The sequence below is a fragment of the Bos indicus genome, chromosome 10 (genome assembly GCF_029378745.1).
Source record: "Bos indicus isolate NIAB-ARS_2022 breed Sahiwal x Tharparkar chromosome 10, NIAB-ARS_B.indTharparkar_mat_pri_1.0, whole genome shotgun sequence".
NCBI classification, from domain to species: Eukaryota; Metazoa; Chordata; class Mammalia; order Artiodactyla; family Bovidae; genus Bos; species Bos indicus.
The window spans coordinates 58,155,131-58,181,278 of NC_091769.1; the positions used below are offsets into that span (position 1 = coordinate 58,155,131).

At 37.9% G+C, this 26,148-nt stretch overlaps 1 protein-coding gene across 3 annotated transcripts in view; it reads right to left on the reverse strand.

The window, feature by feature from the left end:
• Positions 1-8,398: 8,398 nt before the first annotated feature.
• The window catches only part of MAPK6 (mitogen-activated protein kinase 6), a 34,070-nt gene continuing 16,320 nt past the window's right edge, over positions 8,399-26,148 (reverse strand). For all 3 annotated transcript variants that reach the window (XM_070797538.1, XM_070797539.1, XM_070797540.1), the window contains 5 exons: positions 20,668-21,856; positions 19,128-19,272; positions 15,852-16,016; positions 11,770-11,971; positions 8,399-10,760 (listed from right to left, as the gene is read on the reverse strand). In XM_070797538.1, coding sequence (XP_070653639.1) covers positions 9,659-10,760; positions 11,770-11,971; positions 15,852-16,016; positions 19,128-19,272; positions 20,668-21,222 — 2,169 coding nt within the window. In that variant the 5' untranslated portion in view covers positions 21,223-21,856 and the 3' untranslated portion in view covers positions 8,399-9,658. The remainder of the gene's footprint in view (positions 10,761-11,769; positions 11,972-15,851; positions 16,017-19,127; positions 19,273-20,667; positions 21,857-26,148) is intronic.

Below are 26,148 nucleotides of genomic sequence, written 5' to 3' on the forward strand. Positions count from 1 at the left end.
ATCACCATGTGTCGCAGGCACACTGGGGACAGCCATCTAAAAACAACCCCTCTACCTGCCTTCCACTCTCCACTAAAAGGGCTGACTTCCAGCAGCAATGTTTCCTCAACACAACCCAGTCACTGGTAATAGTTAAACACAGGTGGGCCAATATGATTTTCTTCCAGAGAAGCTTTGACTTAGGAGAGGGAAACAGAGAGATGCACACCTAGACAGAAGCATTCTGTACATCCGGAAGTTACACTTGAAGTTGGAGCTGTGAGCAGCCATCTTTGGGCCAGGAAGCCCGGTTGGTCTAGAAAGAATGAGGCAGGGTTGAGAAACAGCCCTCCTTGTGCTGCTGGTGCCCTCCAGCCTGGTTCTGGTTCTTCTTGAGGCCCAGTTCTTGGGCTCCATGAGTCCCCTGTTGAATCCCAACAAATTTTCAAAGGTTAGCATGGTTTCTGTTGCCAAAGTTCCTGAACTAAACATACAGTCTAGGCCTGGCTCATTTGGCAGGGTTACGATTAACAGGAATAGCACAGAGGCAGTTAAAAAATAAACCACCTCGTCCTGGCTTAACTGGGTCATGAACATATTGTGCAACCCTGACAGGTATAGTCATTCCAACAAAGAGAACAGGAAAATAGGCAAGCAGCTGAGTCAGGAGCAAAGACTGTCATTAACCTAAACTGCACCCACTTTTGGAAATGCAATTCAGGAAAATGAACCTGCTGGACCAGATGACATTTTTTTGAGAATTTCTAACTGCTCTTGAGACTGCAATTTAGAGCTTCTTAGTTATGGAGAGTCACACCTAAGGAACGCCAAAGTTATTCCTTCCCCACTGCAAATCATAGAAAGGCTGGAGAACCATGAACACTATAATTTAACCTCAAAACTATTTAGCAAATAGAAAAGTCAATGCTGCTGCTATTGCTGCTAAGTTGCTTCAGTCGTGTCTGACTCTGTGCGACCCCATAGACGGAAGCCCACCAGGCTCCCCTGTCCCTGGGATTCTCCAGGCAAGAACACTGGAGTGGGTTGCCATTTCCTTCTCCAATGCATGAAAGTGAAAAGTGAAAGGGAAGTCGCTCAGTCGTGTCCGACTCTTAGCGACCCCATGGACTACAGCCTACCAGGCTCCTCCATCCATGGGATTTTCCAAGCAAGAGTACTGGAGTGGGGTGCCATTGCCTTCTTCGAGAAAAGTCAATAGAGCCTCACTAGCCCTGAGCCCCGTCAATCCAAAAGGAAATTTAGAAAACAGCAGTCATCATTCATTTCCTTCATGCCTTCATTCAACAAATATTGAGTGTCTACTATGTGCCAAGTACTGCGTTAGGGGTTGGGGATACAGCTGTGAAAAAAACTGATGAGGTCCTTGTCTCAAGGAACTTATGGTCTAAGTGGAGAGAGACAGACAATATAAAATGGGGATATTATGTGTTTGTGTATTTGCTGGAAAAAAATCAACCAGCGCAGGTGTACAGGAGTAATAGATGTGTGTTACCTCACATGCACTGGTCAGGGACAGCCTCTGTGATAAGTTGATGTTTGAACAGAGACTTCTAAGAAGGGAGGGAGGAAGGGATGCTGCACTCTGGGTCGAGCTTTCTAGGCCGAGGGAAGAGCTAGTACACAGCCTAAGGTGGGGGCCGGTGGGAGCCAAGGTGGCTGTTCATCCCTCTCTCACTTTCCCTCTCCTACGTCAAAATGTTTCATGAACTTGGCAAGGAGTTGTGGATGGGTGCCTTGTAGGCCTCAGTCAAAACCTTCACATTTATTCTGAGGAGGGCAGTCATTGAGATTTTGAGTAATTGGAGGAGAGACATGATCTGATTTATGATTTAAAAGGATCATTCTGGCTGCTGTACAGAGAATAAACTGTAGGGGATCCAGGGAGACCAGAAAGGAGACTATGGCCATAGTCCAGCAGACAGATGGTGGGTTAGATCACGTAGCAGCGATGGAGATGGTGAGAAGTGGTCAGACTCCAGATATTGCCATAGACTCACTGAGGGATTGGTTGTGGGTTTTCAGAGGAAGGAACACCGAGTGACTCCTAGGCTTCTGACTTTCAAATGAAGACACTTGTTCTCCAGGGAGACAAAAAGCAACGCAGACTATTTACAGCAAACACAGAAAGTGGACATGAACTGTTTAGTCTTCATAGATCTGAGAGCTGCCTGTGCTGGAGTAGTTCAGGCCAGGGTTTGGGCTGAGGAAGGATCAAAACCTGGAGGCAGGAGTTGGGCAGAGCTGATGAGCAGTATGCCTAGAACAAAATGCCATCTGTATGTCAAGGCCAGAAGTTATGATACTTAGATAAGGGGAAGCGATAATGAAAGCAAAGTCAAGGTCAGAGTTCAGAGTTTCAGTCCAATTGGGGAGGGAAAGGCAACAATGGAAACAGGACAAGAGCAAGGATAGTTTATGATATATGACACATTCTGCTAAAGAGTTTGAATACATTTCATTTAATCCTTACAAAACCCCATGAGTTAGGTGTCATTAGCCTTATCTTACGGATAAGGAAAAGCAAGAGGATGAATAACCCACATATGGCTGGTAGGCAGTAGAACACAGTATTAAGCCTGGTTTGGATCTGACTCTGAAGCTTGTGTGCTTAAAGACTGCACAATACTGCAAGTTTCAATGTCTCAGTAGGCAGCTGAAGTCATCTCAAGTTATGTGGGTGTGGGAGTGGTAAGCTCAAGTGGAAGCAGAGTCCAAGTACACAGACAAATTTGGATCCAAATTTGTGGTTTTAAGCTGGACGTGAAGAAACAGGCTTGGGCTGGAGTCTGAAATCAGAAGCCCAGGATCCGGCAAAGCAACCGTCATCCTACTCCAGCAGCACCGAGCTATAAGGAAGGCATTGTACATGCAGACATACCCCAAGGTAAGTATCCTGTTTAGCTAGACTTGTAACACTATCACTGTGCTGTATCAAGACAGCAAGGGTTAGCATACAAATCCAGTGGAATTTGTTAGATCTCCGCATTGGAACTGAGATGATGTTCCAACATGGGTAATCAAACATCCATCTTTTCTGTAAGATACTTATTACACACTAAGCTTTGGAAGAGCTTGTAAAGATCCTTCTCTTCACCTGGTTTATTTAAGGAGCATGCCCCAGGCACTATGAAGAAAGAGGTTGGTGAGTTCACAATGCTCTTTCAAAGGTAAACAACTTTGGACTTTGAATACTTTTGTTTCTGGCAAGGTTGCACTGAACACAAAGTTTCATTCTTATTCTGCTTCAGGGTCATTAATTTACTCAGCCCAGTGCATCTATTACAGAAATAAGACCTAGAAGGAATATATACTGGTAAAGGTTAAACATCATGGCTATTATAGTGGGTTAGAATTCAAAAGGTGTCCCATTCAGAGTTGTCCCAGGTAGGCTGTATTATTACGCTCAAGTAATCTGTATCACCTAAATTAACAAGAACCTTAGGTCCAAAGAGTAAGTGCCACCCAATGAGAAGATGAGTTAATGGTGAAAGTGGATCCAAAACTTGGATCTCCCAATTTGTCCTTTTTCCTCTCAAGCCAGATTTCAAAATATTAAATAGTAAGAAACCCTAATATTAAGAGGCAAACTATTAATTATTAATATTTATTAATAGTAGATACACGATAAACCCATTTAGGGTAGAGTCTTTGCTTGTTTTGAATTCAACAGTAAATGGAAACTGAAAAGGCCAGGATTAGGAGGTGAGCAATTCAAAGAACAAAACCAGCCCACTAAATGTGCTACAGAAAACAGTACTTCTAAATAATTTCGAAAGGAATAATACTGTGCAGAACCTAGTAAAATACATTATTTTAACCTAGAAGTAAAGGTGATACCATATTGGATTTTATTTTAAAAGTTTGGTTTACTCCCTAGATGTAGGCCCAAGTATAAATTTATAAAATTGACTCACCTGTCCCCAAGCTACAGCAACTGCAGTGAGAAATAAGAAGCAAGACTATCTCATCATCATTGAAGCAACTGCACAAAAATCCCTAAGGTGTAGTCTTAACTTTGTCGTGAAGTTGTTTGGAATTAGAAATTTCGATTTCTACAACTCCAATACTTTGGCCACCTGATGCTAAGAACTGACTCATCTTGAAAAGACCCTGATGCTGGAAAAGAGTGAGGGCAGGAGGAGAAGGGGACGACAGAGGATGAGATGGTTGGATGACATCACCGACTCAATGGACGTGGGTTTGGGTGAACTCCGGGAGTTGGTGATGGACAGGGAGACCTGGCGTGCTGCGGTTCATGGGGTCGCAGAGTCGGACACGACTGAGCAACTGAACTGAACTGAACTGTACTTCAAGTAAACACACCGAGCCTGGTAGGGTTAACTGAGAAGAGTTGGTTTCTTCTTTGGGAGGATGTGATTAACAGGAACTTTCATACACTTGGACAGCAATGTAGCATCTCACAGACTTGAAGATATGTTTTCTCTGTGATCTAGCAATTGTACTATGTATTACCCAAAAGACACTCTTATATGTGTTTACAAGAATTCTCACTGCAAATGTGTTTGTAGCAGCAAAATTTTAAAAACAAGTGTCATTTCAAAAATGGATACACTGCAAAACAGCAATTAAAATGGAATTAGGAGGCCTACACACACCAACATAAACTTCAGACATGTTGAATGAAAAACCTAAGTTGAAAAAATATGCCATGATTTTAACATGCAACATTACATATACAAAAACTGTGCAAAGAATGATAAACCAAATTCAGAAAGCGTCTACCTCTGAGGACAGAGGCAGGGAAATGAGATGTGGGAGGGCTGAGAGGGATTCAGTTTTATCTGTAGGTGTTTATCTGACACAAACTGACATTAGATAAACTAATAAAGCAAGTGGTATGTTTTTAAAAAAATTCTTTTTCTACATGCTTGAAATCTTAAAGACCAACCAAAGAAGTGTGGGAGGGAGGGTGTTGCTATTTCCAAATTAAACCTAATATCTAAGATTCAGAAGTAGCTCTAAAAATCGTGATGCCAAGCCATTAGTTCAGAGATGTGACTCATCTCATGACACAGATCATCCAAAAGTCTGAAAGCTGCACCACAGCTGGGACATTCCTCTAAGTCATAATCAGTCATTTAAAAATTATTTTTGGACATAGACAAGATGGCAGAATAGAAACCCCTAGACCTCACTACCTCAGAGAAAAACTGACTTAACAGCATATGGTCCAAAAAGCCTTCATGAGAACTCCAGACACCAGTTGACAATCTCAAAGCCAAGAACAGATACACTTAAATGAATAATTTGAAAAGCAGTTTTATTTCAACCATGTCAGCCCCCTCCTCAAGCCAGCATAGCTCCTGCTTGGGAGGGAAAGCCCACCCACCCTGTAGCTCCTCCTTTGGGAGGGAAATGGAAGACTGGAACAATCCCCCACTGTTCCAGGTTTTGGGGGGCTGCCCAAGAGACTTGATTTCAGTTTGGCCTGATTAAAAGCACCATTCTTGAATGCCTGGGGGCCAATGAGAACAAAAGAGAGCTCAGGGAATTGCTGTAGTATCAGACAATCTCGGACATACACTAGACAAAGCAACCCTCGGAAAAGAAATCTGGCTGGGGGATGAAGAGTTGGAGCGGGGGCGGGGAGGAGTTTATACATACAAGTACAGAGATTACACAATCCTATAAAAGGTTTGAGAAACTTCTCTAGCTGGGAAGCTCAGTTCATTTCAGTTGCTCAGTCGTGCCTGACTCTTTGGGACCCCATTAACCGCAGCACGCCAGGCCTTCCTGTCCATCACCAACTCCCGGGGTTTACCCAAACTCATGTCCATTGAGTCAGTGATGCCATCTAACCATCTCATCCTCTGTTGTCCCCTTCTCCTCCTGCCTTCAATCTTTCCCAACATCAGGGTCTTTTCAAATTTGTCAGCTCTTCGCATCAGGTGGTCAAAGTATTGGAGCTGACAAGACTGGTGATATTTCCCAGTACAAGTCAGTCTGTAAAGCAGGCAAAGGTACCTGTTTTTTCAAATGCAAAAATCAGAACAAAGAAAATAACAAGACACATGAATAAACAGGGAAACAAAGCTCAAAGAAACAAAATGAATCTCCATAAACTGACCAAAAAGAAATGGAGATCTATGAATCACCTGACATATGGTGGACACATGTCATTATACAGTTGTCCAAACCCACATACAATAGCAAGAGTTAACCCTAATTAAGGTAAACTATGGACTTAGGCTGATTCTGATGTGTCAGTGCTATGTTCATCAATTATAACAAATGTACCACTCCGGTGGGGGATGGTGATAATAGGGAAGATTATACATATATGGAGACAGTAGATATATCAGAAATCTTTGTACCTTATGCATACTTTTGCTGAGAATCTACAATTTCCCTAAAAATAAATTCCATTAAAAAAAGACCAAAAAAAAAAAAAGGCTTCAAATCAACAATCTAATTTTACACATCAAGGAGCAAGGGAAAAAAACAAAAAAAGAACTAAACCCAGTTATCAAGAACTAAACCCAGTTATCAGAAGGAAGAAAAAAAAACTGGAATAGAAATAAATGGAAATATAGAAAAAATAAACAAATTTAATAAATGCTGAGCCAGAATAAGAGAGTCAACATAAATCAGAAATGAGAGAGAAATTAAAAAGGGATCATATTAGACTATAATGAACAACTGTATGCCAACAAATTGGATAACCTAGAAGAAATGGATACAATTCTGGAAATACGCAACCTACAAGAGTGAATTGTGAAGAAGTGGAGATTAAATCAATCATCAAAAGCCTCCCAACAAAGGAACCCCAGGACCAGACAGATTCACTAGAGAAGTTTAACATTTAAAGAAGAATTAATACCAATCCTTTTGAAACTCTTCCAAAAAACTAAAGAGGGAATACTTCCAAACTCATTCTATGAGGCCAGCATTATCCTGATAGCAAAATCAGACAAAGATATAAGAAAATAAAACTACAGACCAATATGCCTGATGAATAGATACAAAAATCCTCAAAAAAAAAAAAAAGCCCAAAACAAGCCAACTAAATCCAGTTGCATCTTAAAAGAATTATATAGTATCAGTTCCGTTCAGTGTAGTTCAGTCGCTCAGTCGTGTCCGACTCTTTGCAACCCCATGAATCGCAGCACACCAGGCCTCCCTGTCCATCACTAACTCCTGGAGTTCATTCAGACTCACGTCCATCGAGTATATAAGAAAATAAAAACTGTCCATTATCAACTATGGACAGGTGCAATTCCTGGAAAATAAGACTGGTTCAATATATGAAAAAAATCAATGTAATACAGCACATCATCAGGAGGTCAAAACCCACATGATTACTCTCAAGAGAAAAAGCATTTTACAAAATTAAACATCTTCTCATGATTAAAAGAAAAAAAAACCTCAACACAATAGGAACAGAAGGAAATTACTTCAACATAGCAAAGGCTACATATGAAAATCCACAAGTAACATCATATCCAAATGTGAAAAACTGAAAGCTTCTCCTCTAAGACCTTAAGTTTTTAAGGTAATTTGAGTATATAAATTCACAACAGTGATATTCACTGAAATCACTGAATTCATTATAAATATATGTATCTTTAAAACCTTTGTGAATCCACATGAAATCAATAAATAGGTCAGTGCGAAGGCAGAAAGTCCAGATATTAAGAGAATGTATGAAACAAGAATGGAAGACAAACAGGAAAAGTGAAGTTAAACAAAGAATGGTCATATTTGGATAGGTAAATGGGTATGTTCTTGAGCAAAGGAATGATGATGCAGAACAAATACATTTAATACAATTAAAATACAAATACATCCTCCAACCGCACAGTTCAAAGCTTCCACATACATCTTATATAATAGCTTTGAAATCTATAAAGCCTTACCATTTTAATATGTGAGGTTAAGTCAACAAGAGATTTCTGTGTGGAGACAAAAAGTCTTTTTCTTCTAAGTCTTTTAGCCTAACATAGTTTAAACTGTAGCCACAATTCAAAGATGCTGAAAAGTGGAACTAGAGAAGATTCTGCTAGTGATTTTCATTATAGCTAGGTAATCATTTTCATTACCTAGAGTGAAAGTCACTCAGTCGTGTCCGACTCTTTGAGACCCCATGGACTATACGGTCCATGGCATCTTCCAGGCCAGAATACTGGAGCGGATAGCTGTTCCCTTCTCCAGGTGATCTTTCCGACCCAGGGATTGAACCCAGGTCTCCCACATTGCAGGTGGATTCTTTACCAGCTGAGCCACCAGGGAAGCCCAAGAACACTGGAGTGGGTAGCCTCTCCCTTCTCCAGCGGATCATCCCGACCCAGGAATTGAACCAGGGTCTCCTGTACTGCAGGAGGATTCTTTACTGGTAGCTGAGCTACCAGGGAAGCCAAAGAGTTAAACAGGAGCCATATTTGCTGGCCATGTTTTATTTGTCCTTTTTCTTCAAACAGGATAACCAAAGATACAGACAGTATTCCATAAAGTAAAATAGATGAGACAAATTCTAAGAGACTGCGATGCCACATGCTACATTTAACCTAATTTTATTCATGCTTGCTTTGGGATGGGGAATAGATCATTCAGTAAAAACATACAGTAAAAACAAAATATGTCTTATCATGTACAACTTTTAAACTACAATAATGATGTACCTTAATTACTTCCATGCACACAAGTCTAACATTACAGTTTTTTAAAAAATAAACACAATTAAGACTTCTAGGAGCATTTTATAATAAAGTAATTCCTAATTTTTCTTTGTAGATAGATCAAGCACCTCCAAAATACAAATTCCTATACACAGTGAGCGCTTTACTTAAAATGAATACTTAAGTAAATTAAGTACGTGGACAGCCTTAGGATAAGCTGACATTATATATTCAGCTAAGTAGGCAACAAACCATAGTGCCAAATGGAAAAAAGTGTATTTGCAAATAAATCTCAAAAACTAACTTTTTATCATTAAATACAGAAAATATACTGATTTGCTAAAATAAATAAGATGTGATGTAACACTTCACTATAAAGAATGCATACCAGAACATTTATAAACAGTGAGTGAATCTCATTAAGAAGAGTTTACTACAATAAACGCTGGCTAAATAGAAGTGCATATTGTGAAGCACTATGGGTGGTATATGTTTTGCCACATACTCTTGTTACCTTGAGGTAGATAACACATGTGTACCAAATTCGGCATTCATTTTCAGTTGCTGCTGGTATCATGTGTTTTTAAGAAATGTGTACAGTATGAAAAACTTGAAAATACTCATGAATGAAAAATGTTTTAGGAAAAAAATAGATATTTTCATGCAATTATGTACAGTCTCACTGTGTAAATTTCAAGGCAAGATTTTTGTTTCCTGTAAAACAGATCATTGTTCTATAAGAGAATGTTTTTTACTTGTCTTAGTGCATTTCTTTTGTCTCCTCCTGCATTGCATTATTTTGCTCTATTCTTTATTTTTGTGTGCAAACGACATGCCAGTTAAAATGAAAACCATCTCACATGTAGAAAAAAAGTCTGGATTTTAAAAACCAAGAAAAAAATCCTTTCTAAATGACACCATCTGATTCAAGTAAAAAAAAAAAAAAAAGACTTAAACACTAGTAATAAAAAAGACAAAACACATTTCATGAAGAATACAAAGGGAAATGTCTGCTGAGTGTTTTAGTTCAGATGTTTCAGAATGCTGCTGTATGTCTTATGAGGAATCTGAGGGGAAGATTTCATAGCAGAAGGTGTTAATGTGGCCTGTATTGACTTAAGTGGTGACCCAACTGGACTGTGAAACTGTGGGATGCCTATGGATTCAAGCTGCTTGTTGAAGAGGAACTCCCCACTGCTGTTCAGAAATCCTTCCTCATTTCCTCTCTCCCCAAGCTTCCCATCCTCTACCGGCTCAGTTTCTAGCATTTCAGTATCTTCTTTCCTGCTAAAAAACTTGTCCAGGTAACTGGTATAAGTGTTTTCCTTTTCAATTTGCTCATCTTTCCTTACCTCACAACAAAACTGATTTATGAGAAAACAGTCCTCCCCACCACCCACAAACTGGCTATCCCAAGAAGATTGATACAATGCTTCTAATTGAGCCAAATTTGCCATTCCTTTTTCCTGTTTTTCTCGGCTTACTGACTTTGATATCAAACTTTTCAATTCTAATTGGGACACTGAGCTATTCAAGTCATTTAATTTGTCAACAACATCAGCAGCCTCATGTTGTGAACTAAGTTGAATAGTTCCTGCAATAAAGGAATCAAAGTCAAATCCCTGATTCTTTTCCCTTTCTTTTTCAGCCAGTTGCTGTGATGCTTCCTCTAAAGCTATCTGGGCTTTAACCAATCCATTCCTTTCACATTTTGACTTGCCCTTCTTATCAGATTTTTCTTTGCTTTGTTCTTTCCAATTAGAAAGATCTATAATAAGCTTGGGTTCATAATAATGATTAACTTCACTCTCTCTCCAAACTAAGTTATCTAAATATGATGATGACCTCGTTTTGTAGTTACAAGTATGGCTACACTCCAGATCACAGTATTTGTTTTCATGATGATCTGGGTACTGCCAACAAGGCTCAGTAGAGTAACTGGTGTCAAAAGCAGGATCCTCCAAATACTTTTCACGATCTCCATCCAAATATTTTCGAGGATCAACTTGTACATCTTCTTCATCAGTGACATCAGACAGAGCTCTTGGGTCTAGTTGAACTTCCTCAATATCAAAGTTGTTATGTATAGGCCAATCATGCTCTGAAAATTGACAATCATGGTACCTGAAAAAAATTAATACATTAGTGTTACTCCAGGTATATGATTTCACTTTCAAATTTACTGCATGCCTTTTGAGTCAAAGCACTATGCTTGCTAGGTCTATGAGGGGAATAATAAGAGTATTAAGTCATATAAGAATTTATAATCTTAATGGATAGGTAAGCCCTGTTACTATATAAAAGCAGTATGATGCAACAGAGCATATAATTATATAAACTGCACATAAACAGCTGAGTGGCTGGCTGGTCTACAGTTCAATTTCAAAATTTCTATAAATATAATTTCACACACGGGTGAAAAAGAAAACCTTTATGGCCACAAAATGTAGATCCCTAATTTCAATCAGGTGCCGTACAGATTTTCACTCTATGGTAATAAAGCAGACTAGAGGAAGGCTTGCTGGAACTCATCACCATAAGTAGAACAAAACAAGTCTCCATGTAAATGTGTTACTGAATGTGGTATCCTCTTACTGACACATTACAGCAAGGTGCCCACACTACAACCAAGTACAGGCAGACTAAGACACAAGCGAAAACAGTGGCGGTTGAAGAGGAGAGAATAGAAAAGAAATCAGATGACTTAACTAATAAGTATGGTAGAAAATGTCGAGATTGGAAGACATCTGGGTATGTGAGAAAACAACTATATATATAGATAGTAGAAATGTTCATGTAGATGGTTGGCAGATATGTTTGATCATAAATACTTCAACATTTTAGGAGTTAAAAAATGCAGCAAGTAAACAAACTAATTTCAACATTAACTACTTCTTGTTCCAAAGTAGCATTTAATTTTTCCCATTATGTATATACTAAGCAGTAACTATTAAATATTGAAATTACATAAAGGCTATTCAAAGACATCAATAAGTTTAGCAGAAAGCCAAAAAGACCATTTCTAAACTTTTAAGATTTTTACATTGTCTTATCATATACAATTTAAAATAAAACTCACTAAATTATGTTTTATTCAAAACAAAAGCTTTTCCTAATTTAGGGTCAGTTTTACCTTTCCCAGTTATAAATGTGACTATGAGTTTCATCCATAAGCAAAATATCATCAACTTCATCTTCAATATGAAAAGGATGACTTGAGATTGGCTCATCCATTGGAAAAGAATAAATGCTCATGTAAGGATGGGAAAGCGCTTCTTCTGCTGTCAATCGATCCATGGGGCTGAATGTCAAAATTTGTTCCAGGAAATCCAGTGCTACAAGAGGAAGGAAAAAACCTTAACTGTACTGGAGGTCCAGCAACCCATAAAGAAAAAAAGGGATTACACAATTAAAAGGTAAGTTAATTGAAGTTCTGTCAGAGAAACAAAACAACTTACTTGATTCACTGATTAAAAAGACATGTGTCCAAGAAACAAAGTAAGTGTCTGAAATATATCCCAATCTCATATTATGGCCAATTATAAAGGAAAAGGAATATATGAAGTTGAACCATATGAAATTTTCATTTTTGTCAGTCAAAAAACAGCAATTTCATATGGCATAACCTGATACATAGGTCCTAATTTCAGTTCTGCAACTCACTAGGTTAGCTGGATTACTAGCTATGTGGAACTGGAGAGGTTAAACTTGCTGAACTTCCATTTTTTCATGTATAGAATGGATACAGAGATAGGTATAAGGTATAAAAATGAAATGTATAGTGTTTAGTGCTCAATATAAAGAAAGCCCCTTGCTCCCCTAACCTCATTGACCAGCTGTTGTACTAATTTTGTTGACTTCTGTTTCACACCAATCATACTACTGCAGATCACACAATGCATTTGATCACTTTAGGGCTACAGCATAGCTACCACAAACCCAGATCTTTTCACTAACTCAGACTGCATCACTGTCACCAGCCTTCTACCACCACCACACACTTGAATGCCTTATGAGTGACACCATCTTCAACTCTGAACCATTCCCACCTTCTACTTTTTCTGTTTCCTAGTTATACAGTACTGATAAAAGCTGGATGCAAAATCACGTGTGTGTGTGTGTGTGTGTGTGTGTGTGTGTGTGCGTGCGCGCGTGCGTGTATCTCTCTCTCTCTCTCTTTAAGCTCTCTACAGACTCACACATACTGTGGAATTTCAACTGGCCTTTGAAATGGCTCAGCAATGTTCCTCACCATTTCTTTTTGCTCTCAATCTTCTCATTGTTCTAAGCAGATAAACCTTCACATTTATCTCAATCCCTACTTCTTCACTCTGGTCTGTCACACATCTACTGATCCTTGCCTTCTATCTCAACAGAAAAGCTAGTTAGCACTTCTCTAAAACTAAGCTGCACTCTAGAAAGGACCTTATTCTCAACTCCCAATCTCTCATTAATATTAAAAGTAGCTGACATTTATACAGTGATTTATATTCCACAAAGTGCTTCACTACATTATCTCATTCAATCCTCAGATCAGTCCAATGAAGTACTAAAGAGAAGAAAGGTAAGGCTCCTTGTTATTCATACCCTTCAGTGGCCCAGGGCTGAGGTTCCTGCCTGTGCTCCAACTTTTCCCCACCCGCCTCTACTATATTACCCTAACCTAGGAAATGATTTCATGATACATCAAGCTGTTCTTGGTTCTTCTGCAAGTCAATGCCCCACGTGTCTCAAGGCAACAGACAATCTAAGGCACAGTTACTGATAGTTGACTCAGCATAACTGCCATTCTCAGAGTGAAACATATCCAACTACATGAGAGGAATATACTCTAGAATCCCTAAAACTGATAGCAGGGAGAAAAGGGAGGGCTAACAGTCAGGCTGAACTCCCAAATGTATGCAAATAAAAAACATTTCCATCATTGTGAAAATTCTATTGGATAGCCCTGCTCTAGAGGAAATCAGTCTATTTACTACAATGGTATGCTAAGACAAAGAAATAAGTGGTAAACTATAGAGAAAGGGAGGATAAAAGGTAACCATGAAGGAAAATTTAAAAGATTTGGGTATCCATTTAAAGACACTAACCAGTACAGGGTTCCAGTAGTCTTAATCTGTCAATTCACATGTACTTAATCTTGTCTGCTTTTTCCCTCTGAAGATCATAAATAGAATGTGAGAAAGGAACATATACTACTCTAAGAGTTCCCCATTGCTCAGAAGGTACTCTGCCTCCAAACAAAATTCCAGTGGTAATGAAGAAGAAACTTGCAGAGCACATCTATGTAACAAGTCTTTAGCTTCAGGAACTTTGAACACTCTGCAATGCATTTGTACGCGAGTACAGGTGGCACTAGTGGTAAAGAATCTGCCTGTCAATGCGTAAGATGCAAGAGACGTAGGTTTGATCCCTGGGTTGGGAAGATCCCCTGGAGTAGAAAATGGCAACCCACTGCAGTATTCTTGCCTGAAAAATCCTGTGGACAGAGAAGCCTGATGGGCTACAGTCCATGGGGTCGCAAAGAGTTGGACATGAATGAGTACGTGCGTGCACCCACACATGCACAGAGTTCTATCACTTATAAAAATCAAGAATCCTTGTTCAATGGTTACTTTAATGAACCTATTATCAAAGACATTTGTTCAACACATTATGAATAAATCCCAGGCACCAACTAAATATTCAGGTTAGTTCACAGCTGACTAATGAGGACAAGGGAAAAGAAGATTCAAATTTAATTAGGTTACAAATGCCTCAACAGCAACGTTCTGTATTACTAGCTTGCCTGTTTTGATAAGACTCAGCAATGGCAACAGTGACTCCAAGCCAATCCCTGAGCACTCTCTCTCAATTTGGCTGAGCAGGGTCATACCTGCAGAGCAGACACATGTCCTGCTTGCCTCCCCACCTCTGGATTCTGATTTAACATTCTGCACTTTTTAAAGAGTTCCAACAGACAACTCTGAGGCATAGTCAAGTGCTACATGACTGCTGTTCAGTTATGAACAGGATGCCATCATGACAATGGCAACAAGATCAGGAGTCAGAAAGTCAGCAATATATTACTGACTGTAAAGATACTCTAAAAGACGGGTTAAAAACGTAGCATTCCTGAAAAGGAAGCTTATGAAACCTGTTGAAATTAAATACAGTTGCTTCCTTTTCATTCAAGCATTTAATAATGAGTTCCAAGCATAGCTGAGGGGAAAAAAGACAATGTCATCAGTTTTGCCATCCAGTGCCTATTTCTCAAAACACTTGCTAAGTTAAAGCACTTTGATACACATTAACCTTAACTACATAATGATCAGAGTGGGTGATATGAACAATAAACATATAAAGAGAAAGTTTAAGATGTTTAGGAAACTCTATCTCCCTAACTTTATGATTCAGGAAAAAACTATCACAATTCTGGCATGGATACAGCTAAATACAGTACAATAATCCTTAAAGGTATGATACAATCAACTTTTAAGGAAGATATTTTTCATTTCTAATGCTCTTCTTTTAAAAAATGTTATCTTATTACAGATAACTATTACAGCATTTAGACTTTTGTATCTTATTTGTATCAACAAACCCTGAAGATACATCTCTCCATTCTGATGTATGAAATTAACTGCTTTAATGGTCAATGAAGTTTTGATTCTCTCCATGTTCCTATTAAGTCTACACAAACTGTCACATTTAGCACCCAGTATTACTAACACCAATCTGCAATCTTTTATGTAACAAGTTTGTTCATATGTAGTTTTGATCTTTCCTCCATCTTTTCCTTGCTCTAAAACCCCTGCTTTCCTTCAAATCAATACCCTCTTTCATATCTAAATCACACTTATATTTGTACCCTTACTTATTTATCATATAACCCTCAGAGAATCCCATTCCAGCTCAATAAGAGTCAGTGATAAACACGTTCACCTAGCAGAGATGATCAGAAGTAAAAGTTGGAAAAGCACATGGAGTCAGAACCAGAAAAGAGGGGTACACTGGAATCTGGAAAATTATTCAGAGCAAAGAAAAGATTCCCAGCCTAAGTGCTTGGCTATAAAAAGGAAAGCAAGAGCTTAAGTTTTAGGTGCACCTTGAGTGTCTAAAGACTATTTGGGAGAATGCCACATCTATAACAATAAAAAGCTAAAGCTTCCCTACACACATCCTGCTCACACACAAACACACCATTACATGATGGTTACTCTTCAGTTATAGTACCTTCTCGACTAATTCCTGGAAGCAGCTGAGTTAAAGGTTTGTGTGGCTCAGTCATGTCATTTCTAATGTAAACTGGAATTACGCTGAGAAGCTCCTGACGATCTTCCTCATGGACAACAGGAATAGATTCTAAAATCAGCTGCATCTGTTCAAGTTCATGTGCACCTAGATAAGATTAAAAAATACCAAATACAACATTAATAAACACATTTCTCAATGTTTAACCTATTGGCAATAAACATTCTAAAGCTACAGGAAACTAACAGAACTATAATGACCATCAAAGAGGAAAATGGTTTTAACTGCATCATTAATCAGCAGATTGCACTACTTTGAACATCATCATCAATCTGCTCAAAAAGCTTATCTTTTTCAAATTCTGCTCATTGATATGTTCAGTTTTAGCTGCTTTGTTTCCGTAAGAAATTGACTTGAAGTCTGGTCTCATATTAAGGTATCAGAAAGTAGTGAAAAAAGCAATAAACTGAGATTTAAAAGATGAGATTCTAGTCTCAACCATACATACTAATTAACTCACTATAACTCGGAGAATATTTAACACGGTGATGATTTAATTTCCCTATCAATAAAATAGAGCCTTAGACTAGATTTGTGAAACAGAAAGTTTTATAGTTATGGATTAAGCTCAGTTAACATTTCAGAACCACTATTAAAGAAATAAAAGGGGAAACTTCAGGGTAAATGGGCAGCTAATATTTAAAAAACAAAACATTCATTTGTTTTTCCACTTATTTCTAGAAACTCATTCAACAATCAAAATTTTTCTTGAGTGCCTACCATGAGCAAGGTACTTTAGAATACACCTGTGAAACAAAACTGACCAAATTCCTGCCTTCGTGGAGCTCACAGTATAATGGAGGAAGACAGATAACAACTTCTGTAAACATTTACATCCAACAGTGACAAATGAAGAAAATTAGAGTAAGCTAAGGGGGACAGAAAGTGAAGAGGAATTAAAAAGCCTCTTGATGAAAGTGAAAGAGGAGAGTGAAAAAGTTGGCTTAAAGTTCAACATTCAGAAAATGAAGATCATGGCATCTGGTCCCATCACTTCATGGGAAATAGATGGGGAAACAGTGGAAACAGTGTCAGACTTTATTTTGGGGGGCTCCAAAATCACTGCAGATGGTAATTGCAACCATGAAATTAAAAGACGCTTACTCCTTGGAAGTAAAGTTATGACCAACCTAGATAGCATATTCAAAAGCAGAGACATTACTTTGCCAACAAAAGTCTGTCTAGTCAAGGCTATGGTTTTTCCAGTGGTCATGTATGGATGTTGGACTGTGAAGAAAGCTGAGCGCCAAAGAATTGATGCTTTTGAACTGTGGTGTTGGAGAAGACTCTTGAGAGTCCCTTGGACTACAAGGAGATCCAACCAGTCCATTCTGAAAGAGATCAGTCCTGGGATTTCTTTGGAAGGAATGATGCTAAAGCTGAAACTCCAATACTTTGGCCACCTCATGCGAAGAGTTGACTCATTGGGAAAGACTTTGATGCTGGGAGGGACTGGGGGCAGGAGGAGAAGGGGACGACAGATGAGATGGCTGGATGGCATCACCGACTCAATGGACCTGAGTCTGAGTGAACTCCGGGAGTTGGTGATGGACAGGGAGGCTTGGCATGCTGCAAGTCATGGGGTCACAAAAAGACAGACATGACTGAGCAACTGAACTGAACTGAAGGGGGACAGAGAGCACTGTTAGGAGTAGGGTTAATTTATATTAACAACCCCTTGGTTGTTATGACTGTATCATCCTTATGACCAAGGAAGGCCTCACTGAGAAGCTGACAAGGAAGTTAGGTAATACACCATACATTCATAAAGAGGAAGGGAGTTCCAGTAAGATGAGAAAGGGCCCAAAGGCCTAGAGGAGACAGTGGGCTTGGTGTGTACAAGAAACAACAATTAGGCAAGTGTAGCTGAAGTACAGTGACTCAGGAAAGTGACAGGAGATGAGCCCAGTGGTACCAGAACACTGAGAGTTTACATCATTCTGAATTAGATAAAAAACCATTACAGAGTTTTGAACAGAGAAATGCCATGAGCTGTGTTTTCAGAGCATTACTATGTGGTTATGTGGTAACTAGACCACAGACAAGAAGAGTTAAAGCAGGAAAGCCAGTTAGGAGATCATGCGTTAGACTAGGAGAGGCAGAATGGCTTCCTGGACTGGGAGGATGAGAGTAGTGAAAGAGATACTAGCAGTAAGATTCAAGATATACTTTAAAGAAACAGCCCATAAGACCTGTAAGGAGAAAAGTGAAAGATGACGCCAAGATTCTGGCCTGAGCAACTAAGAAGTGGGTCTGGTTTACTAAGATGAGGAAGACAGCAGAAAGAGGAAGTAGGAGGGAGAGATATCAGGAGGTCAGTTTTGGATAAGTTAAATTTGAGATGCCATTAAACATCTAAGTGGAGATACTGAGTAAGACCAAAAAATAAGGTTAGAACACTTACTGTAAGTTAAAAATACACAGATTTCCAATGAATGCTTAGGCCTTGCCTTTTGGTGCTATTAATATGAGGCCTATCCTAACCAATAGATTTCCCTCATGCTGCTTTTACTGAATGGTTCACAAACCTACTGAAAAGGTTTTTAGAAGGGACCTACAACTGAGTCTTTCAAATCATTTCATAAACATTTCTGTTTAATTAAGTGTTTAAAGTGTACAAAGGTTTAAGATAAAAAATTGTTTATTTAGAGGTTTTTATTTTAATCCACCTGAACTCAAAACTTTCTCATGCACTTTTTTAGACTCCCTCATAGCACCAAACTCATTATAAAACTGGTTGTTTCTGAAATATCACATCAGTCAGGCCAACAGGATATGGCAGTTCAAGCAACAGGGTTGATAGGAGACAAAGAAAGAATTACTGAATTTACAATAGCTAAAAAAAATTTCACCAGGAAGTGACAAACACTGACAGAATCAGGTAACACAGGTATCATTTAATAAAAACAACCGACAAATATTGATCTATAAAATAGGAAATTATATTTAAGAAATAAAGATATTTCTTAATTTTTTTAAGATGTTTCTTAAAGAAACACTAGAATTCAGACTAACTTTACTGAACAATCCAGTAAATATGTAAGTGTTCTCAATCTTTAAAATACCATTTTATCTTTTAATTTTAATAGTTTAGACTATAATAAATTGGTTTAAATCTTACATAAATCTTGATTCATAGAAATGTATGAAATTATTTCTCCTTGGGATAATTTTTCCATTTATTTTAAAATTTCTAACCTGCAAAGAGGGTTTTACCAGTCAGCATTTCAGCAAAGATGCAGCCTGCAGCCCACATGTCAATGGCTTTAGTATAATTATTAGGAGAAAGTAAAAGACGTGGAGATCTGTACCATTTAGTAACCAATCCTTCAGAAAGATGACCCTGAAAAAGAAACAAAAATATACTTTTTACTTTAGCTGAATAACAGTACATAAAACATGATTCATTAAAGCGCCCTTAATCTAAAAACAAACTGTAATTGTAAAATCCTTAAACAGTACTGGTGGTTTCTATGCCTTTTTTCAAGGCTCTTGCACTTCTGAGGCTGTATGGAGATTAAACTCCCCCTGTAACATATCATCTACAACATGATATTCTCATGAAGTATTCCGACCAAAGAATACTATAAGAATTTAGTGTTAACTCTAGGGCACATATTCACAACAGGTTTGAGAAGAGAAGCTATTTATCACTTCAAGTCAACAATGAAGTAGGTATGCTTTAAATCAATGAGAGAAAAGTCAGGAAAGAGTACCAAAGGTGAGCTATTCATAAAGCAATACCAACCTCCTTACTGACAACCCAGGGGATGTGGCTATACTGCACACGCCATTCCTAATCAATTTCACTACTTTTTATTTATGAAGTATTTGACAAAAACAGTTAAATATATGTTGCCTTGTTTCACTCTAAAAATAATGCTGAGAAAATATGAAGGTAGATATTAACACTCAGGTTAAGGAGTCTGCAGGTCATATAGTTTAGCTGGATGTAGAAATGGAACTCAATTTTAGATAGTGTAACTCCTAGTTCAGTGTTCTATCCACAATACTTCACTGTTATCCATAAAGATGTGGTCATCCATTTCATTTTGGTACTCAATTTTGATCCTGAAGTTTTTTTAAAGTTAAGTTATACTCAATGTGAGATGATACATGCAAATACCAAGATGTGTCTTAGATGTGTGCTATGGGAAGCCAAGCAAGCAGGCTTCCCAGGGATGGTTTATACCAAAACAGCTCCATTTTTACATTTTAAACATCACAGTCCCATATATGATTTCATTTGAAAACTAAAAAACTAAAACTAAAGAGTTCAGCTCAAAAAATATCATTAATTTCCTATACAAAAGCAAATTTTATTTAAGGCAAAGTTACTATGAATTCTTCTGCCTATTCTTATTGCCTACTTTATGTTTGTGCAAATTTAGATTTCAAACTAAGTTTGCTAAACAAAGCATAACAGAAGAGTATATCCAAACAAACAAAAAAAAGTAAAAACTGAAACAGCAACCTTCTGCCCTAAACACATGATATATCCTACTTTTAAGTAAGAGAGAGTTTCAGTTATTACAAATAACCAGAATTTGTATTTAACTAGGATCCCGTTCCACCTTCACTTCAAACACAGGGAGACTGTGAATGGAAAAAAGGTAGTATGCAAAGTTTAATACAATTAACTACAAATTCTGCCACAACACACAAAGGAAATTACAAGCACCTGTTTCTGATGATGTGTATCAATTTAGAGGTCTGCCTCAACTGACTTTCCACATACCTTATGGGAATAATGGGGATCCATGATCCGTGCAAGACCAAAGTCACCTATCTTCAGCACCAAGTCTTCAGTATTAATGAAAAGATTAGCTGGTTTGAGATCTCTGTGCAGCACGTTTGCTGAGTGAATGTATTTGAGCCCACGCAGCAGCTGATACATGAAAAGCCTGGCGTGCTCTTCCAGTAAAGGGCCCTGCTCCAGCACATTAGCCAAGTCTGTCTCCATGTATTCCTGAACAATGTAAACACTGCTCAGTTCGGTAAGAGAGCCCACGTCATCCGTTAACTGGCTTCCACTAGGACCAAGAATTTCAAACACCTTCACAATGTTATCGTGGTCAAGTCTTCTAATAATTTTGATTTCGCGTAGAGCATGTTTGACACTCTGGGGATCAGTAAGGACAATTTTCTTGATGGCTACTCTTTTGTCACAGTCATTGTCTACAGCAGAAAAAACCAAGCCATTGCCTCCACAACCCAATGGTTTTAAGTCCATATACCTAGAGCCCAGATCAAAACCATGAATGTTCATGAGACTTTCAAATTTCTCTGCCATTTTTAAACCCTTACTATTGGCTTTTCCTTTCAAATTGTTGAACTTGTGTGAACAAGGAAGAAAACTGGCATCGAAAGGAAAGATCTTTTAAAAAGGGAGAAAAAAATAATTCTGCGTCCACAGCAAGATGGTTTCTTGATGCTCATTGCATATGCCAACCAGGCCTGTTGAGTTCCCCTTAGATTTAAAGCTCAAAAAGCTCTACTCATACTGAGAATTAAAAAGATTGCAGTACTCATAGTTCAAGAAAGGGACAGCAACTCTGCAGACATTTAAAGAAAACACTCAAGAAACTCAAACGGAATGAAATGACATACTATGCACTCAGATTTACTGTGCTGAAGGATTTAACATTTAACAAAAATGTGAATAAATATGCACACAACAGGCTTCTATGAACATTCTCCTCACAGTGCAGATACATTCAGTGTTGGACTGGTCCTGAGCAGCATCATTCTAAGGTGCTGGTAAGCGCTATTTCCGTTTTGCTTCTTTTCTTCCTCTGTTGCTGTATATTTCAACAGGAAGCCCTGGCGGCTGTTGGTTAACAGAAGATGTCTTTTGTTAGTGATCAGGTGGCTCCAGCTCACCACAATCACAATCAAAGCTACCGTCCATCTTACTCTGATACAACCTGGAGGATGAGAAAAAAGAAGGAAAAGAGTCACCACTGCAGGAAATGCTCTTTTAATCAACTTTATAAAATGACACAAACTGGGCATTTAGCTATAAGCTACCACTGGTGGTGTATTAAACTTACATACGTCACTAAATGGAAAGCTTACCCTCAATCAAAAATAGCTACCTATGTTGTAAGCAATTCACATGTGTTGACTCAGGCTCCAGACCTCACCATACTAGATTCTTTGTATTATCTAGGTCATTAGGCCGTATAATTTCTTAAATGCCAATGAGCAAAGGAAAAGTTCATAATATTTTTACAGAATTCTTTAGAATTTTTCAGTAAAGCATTTGCCACATTTTTCTAAAAATACATACATAATATCTTAAAGTGTTAGTTCATTAAAGGGCATGTTTATTTATTAACTCTGCCTGACAGAGTTAATGCCTGACAATACCTAATGAACAAAAATGTAGCAGTACAAATAAGAAATTTGCCAAATATGCTCTTAAACTTACAAGGTGAACTTCGTAAGTTCACTTACAAAGGGGTGAACTTAAACAGTGAATTAACCTATGAATAAAGCCTATGAAATGTTTAACTTCACTGATGATCAAAAATATCAAATTACTTCATGAAGATGATATTTCAGATTGGAAAAATAGTTTGAATGAAGTGTCTCAACTGCAAATATCAAGTCTGGAGAGGAATGTAGAAAAACAGGAACTTTCCTACAAAAATGGTGAGAGTTTACAAGGGACAGTTAGGGAGTTTGGGATTGATATGTATACAAAATGTTATAATTAAAATGGATAACCAACAAGAACCTACTGTACAGCACAGAGAACTCTGCTCAACATTATGTGGCAGCCAGGATAGGAGGGGAGAGTTTAGGCGAGAATGGATACATGTACATGTATGGCTGAGTCCCTTTGCTGTCTACCTTAAACTATCACATCATTATTAATCAGTTATAGTCCAATTTAAAATAAAAAGTTAATAAAAAATTAAAACAAAATAAAGTTATCATAAAATATTGGGAAAGAGTAAGAACATCAAAAAACAATTTGGCATTAAGTAGATACATAAGTAAATAAATAAATATCATACCTATGACTTGGCAATTTTTCTTCAAGGAAAATTCCCTAGATAAGTGCTTACAAATGGATATACAGATGTTCATTTTTTTTTTTTTTTGGAATAGCAAAATAACAAAAACAGCCTAAACTTTCAACAATAAGAATAAATGAGTTATAGTCATACAGTGAACTACTATATAATAGTAAAAATGAAGATGGCAGAAATCATCAAATATATACTAAATTTAAAAAGCAAACTGCATACAGAAACATGCATGCTGCAACTAGTTATAGCAGGTGGATAAACATGCAAAATCAAGCTATTTTAACGTACATTCAGATGTAGCAAAAGTATAAAAACATAAGATTGATAAATAACAAATTAAAGATAATAATCACCTTAGGAATGAAGGAAGAAACAAGAATGGGGCGGGGGGATTACACAGCATGCTTCAACCAATCTTTAATGTGTTATTTTTTAAAAAACAACTGAAGTATGACAAATTATTAGAATGTTATAGAGTTAGGTAGAATGTAAATGAAGAGTTCATACTACAGGCGGAAACATAGGCAGACAAAAAGCAAAACACATATTAGATGGCAATAAGTGGTATGGAAAAATAAAATAGAAAAAAGAGACAAAGAGGGTAGTGAGGAAATGCCTCTCTCATAAGGTGTTACTGGAGCAAAGCTCTAAGGGAGGAAGTAAGGAGGTGGGTGGGCCTTAAGGATGTTATGTGGAAGTAATTGTTATAGACAGAGGGGGCTCCAATTTAAAATAAAAAGTTTTAAAAAATCAAAATAAAATAAATTTATCATAAAATATTGGAAAAAAGTAAAAACATCAAAAAGCTATTAGGCATAAATAAATACACTAAGATGAGCATTTGTTTCATGTTCCAGAAGCAACTAGGAGACCAATGCAGTAGCTCATTTAAACATATTAATACACGCCTATAAGCATGTAATACAGCCTAGACCCTTAAACGAAAAGGCTTCCTGTTGCTGACTTTTGACCTTAAAGCTAGTATAGGTGCATATACAATGCTATTTTCTCAATGAGTCTGAAAGGACTGGAAATAGGACAGCTGCAATAATCCTTGGTTCAAAGAGCTAATTATAATTATTTAAAGGCAGGAGAAACTTTTATCAGTGAATGAAATAAAGCTGTCCATTCTGAACCTGAAGACATGACAACTTGCAATCACCTTCAGGTGTGGCTTAAGAACTGCTAGGACCAAACACATCAGCTATTTCACAGTGGTGAAGCTTCTATACAACAGAGGAATCTACCTTATTTCCCTGTCTGCTTCATTCATATTTCTATATACTTCACATGTGGAAATATATGATCCTGAAAAATAAGGTAACAGCATATGCTTCAATCTGAGCAAATCTTCCATTCTGAGAGATCCATAAATACGAAAAATAACTGTGTGAGAAACTGATAATACGAATAACTCAGAAACTAAGTAGATAAATGACCCCTCTTGCCCTGATGTAGACAATTCCTTAAAGATCAGTCAAGTTTTAAGTTTTTGATAAATGTACATTTTTATGTCTGTTTAACAGACTTGACATAATACTAAAACCTCTAAGTACTCTCATAAGCTTCTAGTTCACTAACACAGCAATCAGAGACAAGCAGAAATAACGCTTCGCTAAAACACCACCACTGTCATTCATGAGAAAAGTATCACAGTAGAAACTCCATTCAGAGGATGAATTGCAGACTCAAGACCTCCATCCATATGGGGCCCCTTTCAATCTCAGTGAGATCAAGAAGCATTACAGACCAGAAACAAATGTAAGGATGAGAATGCCCTTTCGGAAATCTCAAAGACACTGGTCATCATTTACAGGGGTAAAGAATGGGTAAAAATTCATTTCAGGGAAGGTAAGAGCTTGTGCCTAGGCTGAGAGCTACAGAGTTCTCATTACAGACTCAGATGATGCCTATACTGAAAGCCTTGAGCAAACTTTACAGAAATATGAGACCACAATCTCAAGAAAGAATGTAATATTTATCAACTAAACTGTAATTCCACCAGACAGTGAGGACTGTACCAATAAAAAAAACTGGGATGGAGGAGTGGCGGAGGAAAGGTTGGGGAGTGCTTGCCTGTATAGTCGCCTCACTGCTCTGTGAGTAGTAGTCTTCAAAGTCCTTCAATATCTGTTAGACCAAAAGCTTTTTACCACCTTTTCATCCAGGAGCTTGAAAAGTAAGCCCACCTTAATCAGTAAGTTGGAGGTAATGCCATACCTCTGTATGATAAAGTGGATCTAGTAAATGCTTCCAATTCAGTGCCCTCCATTCAGCAAGTATTTGCAAATTGTGTTATGTACTTGTCAGCATCCTAAGCACTGCAGATAAAATGGTAAGTAAAAATAGGCTTGACCCCTGCCCTCATGAAGTTTATAGTACAGCTGGAAACAAACAACAATAGGAAAAAAGGGAATGCAGAAGGGAAAAAGCAGTACAGGATGCTGTGAGAGCCTAGACACTGGGTGATCTGACCTAATTAGAGCAGTCAGGATATGCGCCTCTGGAAGCCATAAAAAGCCAAAGGCCTCCCATGCTCCTCCTTAGTGACTATGAAAACAGCTTCTTCCTTATCACTATGACCCTTACAGCAGCTACATTTCAAATCCTGATCTTGTCCAATCACCTCCATCTTTCACATCCACCAAGCAGTCATCGGGCATGCAACTGCAAGTAAACTGGATCAGCAGATTACTGGTCAGTGCATCCTCCATCCACCTCAACAACCTCTAGAAATGTCTCATTTATACCATTTTCTCCACCATCTATCATGTTTAACTTCATAAAAGCAAAGTTCAAGGCTCAGACTCAAGATGTGCAGTTCTCCTTCCTTTTGCACTTTCTACACACTTCAAGGGAAGAAAGGGAAAACCAAGCCAGGACAGTAACTTTAAAATGACCCTTCCCACCACCTTTTTAATTTCTATGTCTCCAAATGTTTCCCATTCCTACTAATCTGAGTGCTGATACTGTGTTGCTTGGAGAGAGATCACTGGTTAAGTTTTAATTAGCTAAGTTGATGTTGCTTTGTTTTTAACAATTTGGTAAATAAAAATGAAGGGCAGAGAATGATTTATAAGAATGAAGCTGGCTCTTTGGTCTTCTTTTAGTGATTCACCATAACATGGAAGTAAAAGCTCTCTGTGTAGCCAGGCTGAGTACCAGCTTCCAACATTTAC